The sequence below is a fragment of the Salmo trutta genome, chromosome 24 (genome assembly GCF_901001165.1).
Source record: "Salmo trutta chromosome 24, fSalTru1.1, whole genome shotgun sequence".
Classification (NCBI taxonomy): domain Eukaryota; kingdom Metazoa; phylum Chordata; class Actinopteri; order Salmoniformes; family Salmonidae; genus Salmo; species Salmo trutta.
This window is the reverse complement of record NC_042980.1, coordinates 30,252,143-30,261,614: the sequence shown is the minus strand read 5'-3', so window position 1 is coordinate 30,261,614 and position 9,472 is coordinate 30,252,143. Positions and strand designations below refer to the sequence as shown.

General features: G+C 44.9%; 1 protein-coding gene across 1 annotated transcript in view; it reads left to right on the top strand.

The window, feature by feature from the left end:
• LOC115161070 (ephrin type-A receptor 3) overlaps positions 1 to 9,472 on the top strand; it is a gene marked incomplete in the record, with an annotated part of 118,163 nt that overhangs the window by 68,685 nt on the left and 40,006 nt on the right. The window contains 3 exon segments of the mRNA XM_029711784.1: positions 44 to 168; positions 6,442 to 6,604; positions 6,858 to 6,960. Of these exon segments, the coding sequence (XP_029567644.1) occupies positions 44 to 168; positions 6,442 to 6,604; positions 6,858 to 6,960 (391 nt within the window).

The window sequence follows — 9,472 nt, the reverse complement described above, 5'->3', positions numbered from 1 at the left end:
CCCCTCTCCCCTATCCCCCCTCTCCCCCTCTGCCTCTCTCCAGCACCTTCTCCAGTGACTGTAATCAGGAAGGATCGTGCGTCTCGTAACAGCATCTCTCTGTCCTGGCTGGAACCAGAGAGACCCAACGGCATCATACTGGACTACGAGGTCAAATACTACGAGAAGGTAGGTTCACAAACACCATACATGCTTCAGTACTGTTCTCTGCTGTCCCCTTTGGGGACTAACTCCATGAACTGAAGGAAGAGAAGAGACACCATTTGGGCTTGTTCTCGCTCGCCCCCATTCCAGACTCTTGTGGTTGTCCTCTGTTCTAATGTCTCACTGGTCTAGTCTTCTGGCTTCTCTCTGGAAGCTGGGCCATGGGTTGGGGAAGAGGATCAGACACTGGCAGTGGATCAGAGAGAGAAAGGGAGAGAGGAGGGAGAAGCGGAGAGAGAGAGGGAGGGAGGGGGAGGGAGAAGCAGAGAGAGAGGGAAGGGGAGGGAGAAGCAGAGAGAGAGGGAGGGGGGAGAGCGAGATAGAGAAAAGAGTTATCAGGGGTTCTGAGGGAGAGAGAGAGAGTCTTATTGCCATCTCTTATGGCAACCGGGCCAATATTCTCCCACAGAAAAAACATTCCACAGTCTAGTGGGTAAATGTCTGGGCAGGGCGACCACACACACCCTCACTCTCTTTATTTATCTGACTCACACTGACACGCCAACCAGCCTTCTCTCTTCCTCTCCTGTCCTCTCCTGTCCAGTCTTAATGGAGTGTGGTTTTATTGCTGACAGTAAATGTGTCTGCAGGGTCTCTGTGAGGAAATTAGCGTGGAACGAATGGCTGGTTTTCAATGGAGCTATGGGTGACTTTTGATAGTGAAATTAGCCTTTATCTCGCTCTGTCTCTGTCTCTGTCTCTCTCTCTCTCTCACTCTCTCTCTCTCTCTCTCTCTCTCTCTCTCTCTCTCTCTCGCTCTCTCTCTCTGTCTCTGTCCGTCTCTGTCCGTCTATGTCTGTCTGTGTGTCTGTCTGCCTGTGATCAGTCATCCTCAGATCTCAGTCCCTGGTGGCCCCTAATCCCTTTATTAGCAGGCCAAACACTTCCCTCTCTCTGGGGAAAACACAGTTCTAGGATCAGATCACCTTACCCCATATCCTAACCTCAACCATCAGAAGGACAAACACTAAACTGATCTGAGGTCTGGGCCTATAGGCTCTGTTTCCTTCCACTTTCCGGTGTGGCCTCTCTCAGCTCTCTCAGCTTGGGACATGTATAGCTGAGCTGTCGCACTCGATCCGCTCCGCCATCATCATCTGAGGGGCCGCTAGCTGTTGCAGGCATGACTGGAGCCTCCTAACCCCTAGGATAATGGGCTCGTCCAAGAGGAACAGCCAGGGCTGGGACACCCAAAGAAACACAGGGGACAGGCAGGGAAGCTGGGGCCATACCCAGTCACGGGGCCTCTTGATCAGGCCTGACCGAGGGTGACTGAGGGCCTCTATACCCAGCAGTGGTCTGATCACAAGACTCCCAGGGACCACAGGCAGAGTGATTTCACTCAGTGACTAAACAGCGACACAAACACAGGCCTGCCTAAAGAAGTATAAAGAGGCCTGAAGGGACCCAGGCTGTGAGAGAGGAGTCTATTCCTGGCAGTCCATCCGGCTGTTGATTGTTTACAAACTGTGTTTTGAGGTGTGTGACACACACACACAGGCCCAGTCAGTAGCTATGCTGCTTCATTTAACCTAGATATAGACTTCTATTGTATTACCGACAGGGTTAGGGAGGTAGCCTACGCCTGATGGCGTGTATAACAGGAATAAATGATCAAGTGGATATGAAAGGCTAACTGACTAAGCTAAGTGGTGGTAGTGGCAGAGTGAACTTTACCAATCAACCATGTCTGGGAAACTGGGATTTCCACTCCTTATTGCTTACCCAACACACAAAAACTTTCTCCATTTCTCCCACTCCAACTCTCCCACTTTCCATCTCTTCCTCTCTCCCTGCTCCAGACTCACTGTTTGGTCTTCCTCGCTAAACAGCTAAATGACTCTAAGCCTTAGATAAGGCCTTTTAGTGCACTTTATGAAAATAACGTTTGTAGGAACACACTTTAGCATTTATTTTTCTGTTTTTATTTCATCTGGAAAAGAGAGAGAATCTTTCAGATCCACTTTAATTTCACTGTTTATTTATGCTGGGGTTGAGATGGAAAGGAATGCTACTCTTTACATGAGTATTACATGAGTTAAATTCAACCTCCTACTCTTTCTCTCTCTCTCTCTCTCTCTCACACACACACACACACACACACACACACACACACACACACACACACACACACACACACACACACACACACACACACACACACACACACACACACACACACACACACACACAGTATTTACAGGCCTTGTCCTGGGCTCAACACTATAAGGCTGTAACTCCAGACTGCACCATTTAGATAGTCAGAGTGGAACGTGATGGACATATTACATTTCAACAGAGAGTGTGTGCAATTGCACAGCTTGTCACACACAGAAGGCATCTTATAGACACACCCACTCTCCCACTTCTGAGAGCCTGGGCACACCTGTTTGTTATTTTCAAGGGATCACATGATGTTGAGGGTGACAAGCTGGGAAAGATTTATGACTGATAGAGACTGGTATTATACAAGGCACAAGGAAAGAGTATCACACAGGCACTCCTGAGGAGGGAGGAACAAGGGATTGGTTTCTACTCTCAGACAGAAATAAGTTGTTTTAAAGGGCTTCTTGCACCATAAATCCCTGATGCACTCTATTGCCGTTGCTCTGAAGTGTGTGTTCACGTATGTGTGTTTTACAGTGTGTGTTCACGTATGTGTGTTCACGTATGTGTGTTCACGTATGTGTGTTTTACAGTGTGTGTTCACGTATGTGTGTTTTACAGTGTGTGTTCACGTATGTGTGTTTTACAGTGTGTGTTCACGTATGTGTGTTTTACAGTGTGTGTTCATGTATGTGTGTTTTACAGTGTGTGTGAGTGGTGTGCGTGTTTTACAGTGTGTGTGAGTGGTGTGCGTGTTTTACAGTGTGTGTGAGTGGTGTGCGTGTTTTACAGTGTGTGTGAGTGGTGTGGTGTTTTACAGTGTGTGTGAGTGTGTGTGTGTGTTTACAGTGTGTGTGAGTGGTGTGCGTGTTTTACAGTGTGTGTGAGTGGTGTGCGTGTTTTACAGTGTGTGTGAGTGGTGTGCGTGTTTTACAGTGTGTGTTGAGTGGTGTGCGTGTTTTACAGTGTGTAGTGAGTGGTGTGCGTGTTTTACAGTGTGTTGTGAGTGGTTGTGCGTGTTTACGTGTGTGTGCAGTGGTGTGCGTGTTTTACAGTGTGTGTGAGTGGTGTGCGTGTTTTACAGTGTGTGTGAGTGGTGTGCGTGTTTTACAGTGTGTGTGAGTGGTGTGCGTGTTTTACAGTGTGTGTGAGTGGTGTGCGTGTTTTACAGTGTGTGTGAGTGGTGTGCGTGTTTTACAGTGTGTGTGTGAGTGGTGTGCGTGTTTTACAGTGTGTGTGAGTGGTGTGCGTGTTTTACAGTGTGTGTGTGAGTGGTGTGCGTGTTTTACAGTGTGTGTGAGTGGTGTGCGTGTTTTACAGTGTGTGTGAGTGGTGTGCGTGTTTTACAGTGTGTGTGAGTGGTGTATGTAAAACCTTCTGATCTGTATCATGTCGCCAGTCTGTTATTGGGTCCATAAAATAGAGATGGAATCAGCTGATTGGACATGATGTTTGGTTTAGCGAGGGCTCTGCAGCTTAGCCATCTCATTTGTGTGTGAGTGTATGTGAGTTCTGTACATGAAAGTGAGACGTGATGAGGTGTGAAGCCTTTGTTGTATATCTAGGTGCACTGGACAGATGAGACAGTGCATTAATCAGAGAATATTAGCTGTATGGTCTGAGCCCTCTTACCTCAGGTTTCTACAGCAGGCCAATATGCTGGGCTGAGCTGTATTTCAACAGAACCGAGACCAGCCAAGAAATGTCAAATGAAAACGTTTCAAACCTAAGTCTATTTATGCTGCCAACGTAGTGTATATTTGTACAAGATCAACTCGCCATATGAGCACTGCTTAAATGGTCCTCTCTGCTCCTAGGTACATTAGCTTTTTATTATTTATTTACTTCTGATTAGTGGAAGAGAAAACATTTGTGTTCAATCCATCATATGTAACCATAGCCCGTCGCTCATCTGGTTACACTTGACAATAATGGACCATACCAGCGTGTACGCACACACACACACACACACACACACACACACACACACACACACACACACACACACACACACACACACACACACACACACACACACACACACACACACACACACACACACACACACACACCAGCCTTCATCAACAGGCCACTTAGTGTGGATAGAGGTTCTAGACATGAAACAACATTGAGTTGTTCTGGGGGTTGGAGGTGCTGCGGATCCACGTAAAGATGCACTATGCAGAAATCACTCCCCCAATTCCTGGTTGCAAAAATAGTTCACCCAATTTCAGTTTGTGACAAAACAAGAAAGTATAGTGTAGAGAATCATTGTACCATCTAAACGGCTGTGAAATATATTTTCTATAACCAAAAATATTGTATTTTCAGCTGTTTGAAGCTGGTGTACAAAAATGGAAGTAAAAGATGCAAAAGTGAAACTTCAGAATGGGAAGCATAGAAATAACACACATAGAACAGATCTTCCACTTCTTAGAATTGCATTCAACGAGAATGACAGATCTATAATGGATATATATCTATGCAAATTTGGTTGGGTTGCCCAAAGGGTTACATATTGCCGCTTTAAAGGAAAAAGTAGGAGCCAAATGTCTCTGGCTTTCTCTCGGTCACTCCCCTTACCAGTATGATCCGTTCTCCACTGACATGCATCTCCTCTCCCTCTCTCTGGCTCAATGAGAAGAGGGATGGTACGACAGCCAACATAAGCTGTAGGGCTCTGAATCTCAGGGAATGCTATACATCTGTATTGATCTCTCCTCTCTCCCTCCTGTACAGTCCCCTGCATCTGGAAACAATTGGCTGAAAGTAGACCTGGCCAGTAAATTTACACTGAACTAAAATATAAATGTAACATGTGAAGTGTTGGTCCCATGTTTCATGAGCTGAAATAAAATGTCCCAGAAATATTCCATACGCATAAAAAGCTGTGCACAAATGTATTTACATCCCTGTTAGTGAGCATTTCTCCTTTGATAATCCATCCATCTGACAGATGTGGCATATCAAGAAGCTGATTTGAAACCGTCTCAGGGAAGCTCATCTGCATGCTCGTCGTCCTCACCAGGGTCTTGACCTGACTGCAGTTCGGCATCGTAACCGACTTCAGTGGGCAAATGCTCACCTTCGATGGCCACTGGCACGCAGATGGCAGACAGCATGTATGGCGTAGTGTGGGTTAGTGGTTTGCTGATGTCAACATTGTCAACAGAGTGCCCCATGGTGGCGGTGGTGTTATGGTATGAACAGGCATAAGCTATGGACAACGAACACAATTGCATTTTATTGGTGGCAATTTGAATGCACAGAGATACCATGATGAGATCCTGAGGCCCATTGTCATTCCATTCATCCACCGTCATCACCTCATGTTTCAGCATGATAATGCACGGCCCCATGTCGCAACGATCTGTACACAATTCCTGAAAGCTGAAAATGTCCCAGTTCTTCCATGGCCTGCATACTCACCAACATGTCATCCATTGAGCATTTTTGGGATGCTCTGGATTGACGTGAACGACAGCGTGTTCCAGTTCCCACCAATATCCAACAACTTCGCACAGCCATTGAAGAGGAGTGGGACAACATTCCACAGGCCACAATCAACCGGCTGATCAACTTTATGCTAAGGAGGTGTGTCCAGCTGCATGAGGCAAATGATAGTCACACCAGATACTGACGGATTTTCTGGTCGACGCCCCTACCTTTTTTTTAAGGTATCTGTGACAAAGAGATGCATATCTGTATTCCCAGTCATGTGAAATCCATAGATTAGAGTCAAATTCATTTATTTCAACTAATTTCCTTTTATGAACTGTAACCCAGCAAAATCTTTGAAATTGTAGCATGTTGCGTTTATATTTTTGTTCAGTGTAGTTCTGTTAGGGTGGTGGAGGAATCACGGTGGTGATAAGATTTTTGTAGAGGCCATCAAATAAATGTTGGATTTTGAGTTGGTGTGTGTGTGTGACAGTGGCCCCCTTAGCTCTATAGGATACACCTGATGTCAAACACACATTTCCTTCCCCTGGTACTGACCCCACCCTGATGGGTGATCTGATGTGTCAACAGTCTCAGTGGACAGATGCCTGTATACATTCCTCACCGGACTGAATGGACTGACAGTAACCTCTCCCTCTCTTTCTGTCTCTCTCCCTCACCCTCCTGTAGCAGGAGCAGGAGACCAGCTACACCATCCTGCGCTCTAAGGGTTGTAACGTGACGTTAAGCGGTCTGAAGGCAGACACCTCCTACCTGCTCCAGATCAGGGCCAGGACTGCAGCAGGATACGGAGCCAGCAGTAGGAGCTTTGAGTTTGAGACCAGCCCTGACTGTATGTACTTTTCTGATCCCACAAAATACAGTATTTTCTATGTAATTCAACACCAAGTGATGGATGTCAGTGATTCAGTTGTTAGATTTTTGTAATTGACCTGTGCCTGTACATGCTAACATTTATCTCTCTCTGCTGCTCCTGTTCTCTTCTCTCTCTCTCTCTCTCTCTCTCTCTCTCTCTCTCTCTCTCTCTCTCTCTCTCTCTCTCTCTCTCTCTCTCTCTCTCTCTCTCTCTCTCCGTTTCCTCCCAGCGTTCTCTATCTCCAGTGAGAGTAGTCAGGTGGTGTTGATAGCCATCTCCACCGCTGCGGCCATCATCCTGCTCACTGTCCTCCTCTACATTGTGATTGGCAGGTCTGTACATAAATCACACTGCACAAAGCACACTGACAACTCGTCTGCGCCAATAACATGGCTCTGTCTTCACGGAGGTCCACCTCTAAATGCAGAGATATACTGTACTGTCTGAGGATATTGTAGTAAGAATATATCATATCCCTATAAAGTATGCTCCTGGAATGGCAGAGGATGCAATGCTTTTTACAGTATCTTACTCTTTTGTGTATGTAGTGTAGAGGGACACTGTGTGTCTGTCTGTGTTTACATTTACATTATAGTCATGTAGTCACGATCGTATCCAGAGATTTACAGGAGAAATGATGGTTAAGTGCCTGGCTCAAGGGCACATCGACATATATTTCACCTAGTTGGCTCTGGGATTCAAACTACTGACCTTTTGCTTACTGGCCCAGGGTTAATGTTGGCAGTTAGTACTGCAGTGAGAGTAGAACTCTCAGGCTCATTACTAGTCCTGCAGATCCCGTTCTGGCTCAGAGCAAAGACAAACACACCATGGTACACCAGGACTGACCGCTGCTGCTTTCCTCCACACACACACGCACGCATACACACGCACACACACGCCAGGGTTTCCGTTATGAAAATGTGTCGGCATACATTTGACCGGCAGCATTTTAATTTACCGGACATTTGAGAAATCAGCCGGACCCATATGCACTGGGTGGGTAACCTGATTAGGGAGTCTACCCACGCTGCTCAGAATGACAGAAATCACATTTAGAATATGGTAATTCATCATAACAGAACATGCAAATCCAGGATGCAATGACATATGTCCTTCTTACTGTGCACTTTGAACATGTTACAATTGCCCACATGAACTTTTCCTCAACCGACAAGACGAGTTACGAACAGCAAAATCACTGGGTCGGCACGTGAGTTTCAAGTTTGGGGAAGCAAATTTCCACCATAAAAATGCACCTTTATAATAAATCATTCCATGCATCTTGTACTCTGTTGACACTGACAGAAATTAAAACGACGTTGTCCATAAACTATAAAAGGACTAGGAGAAGGGAGACACATGGAATATGACGTTCCTCTAAAGGGTGAATATGCGCAGTCACCAGGGATATGGCAGATGCTCTCCGCAGGTGCCAATAATCGGTAGGCATACTATTGTTCGCTCAATTAAGTTCAGAATTTTGATAGCTAAAAGACAGATTAGAGTCTTTTCATTGTCTTCTCTTGACAGCAACAATTTGTTTTCTTGCAATTTAATGTTGAAATATTGCAATATGCCTGGCTGGGCTTCTACTTTTCACTGACAGTCACAACTCAACAATCATCTATTTGGTATTTTCCGTTCAGGCTGCCTTTCCTTCCGACTGTAGGCAATGCTATTTAAAACAATCCCAGACTTTTTTTCTCTCTGTAGCCAAATCATGCTTTAGTAGCCTGTTTTGAATGATTTCATTTATTTCTGTATAGACACGATTAGACTAATTATATATCGAATTTTGGCAATTTAATTCAATTTACTTTAGGGAACCTGAGCTTCCGCTAGCCTAATGGATGCGCTGCCTATGTCAATCTACTATCCCCCATAGTAGTAAAGTTGTTACGGCTTGGTAATCGTGGAGGAGGAATGAGGCGCAGGAAGCAGCGAACACAGGGTAGTGGTGTTTTTAATATACACTCACACAAAAAACAAATGTTCCCACACACAGGGGAGAAAATACATACGGCGTCAAACAACGTCGACACGAACATAAGCCGTCTGTCAAAGAAACAATCATTAATCCCGCACGAACAGGAGCGGGCCAGCTAAACTAAATAGCCCCTCTAATGGCTAATTGACCACAGGTAAAGCAAAAGGGAATCGGTGGCAGCTAATAGGCCGGTGACGACGACCGCCGAGCGCCACCCGAGCAGGAGGGGGCGCCACCGTCGGTGGGAATCGTGACAAAAGTAGAACTATTCTATTGCTCATTTGGCTACCGGATAATGAAAGAAAGTTGATAACCGATAGAACATGAGAGAAATAGGCTACTGGTTTCAGTGACATATGGAAGTCTTTATAAAACAATAACCTACTGGTTTCAGTGACATATGGAAGTCTTTATAAAACAATAACCTACTGGTTTCAGTGACATATGGAAGTCTTTATAAAACAATAACCTACTGGTTTCAGTGACATATGGAATTCTTTATAAAACAATAACCTACTGGTTTCAGTGACATATGGAAGTCTTTATAAAACAATAACCTACTGGTTTCAGTGACATATGGAAGTCTTTATAAAACAATAACCTACTGGTTTCAGTGACATATGGAAGTCTTTATAAAACAATAACCTACTGGTTTCAGTGACATATGGAAGTCTTTATAAAACAATAACCTACTGGTTTCAGTGACATATGGAAGTCTTTATAAAACAATAACCTACTGGTTTCAGTGACATATGGAAGTCTTTCTAAAACAATAACCTACTGGTTTCAATGGCATATGAAAGTCTTTATAAAACAATAACCTACTGGTTTCAGTGACATATGGAAGTCTTTAT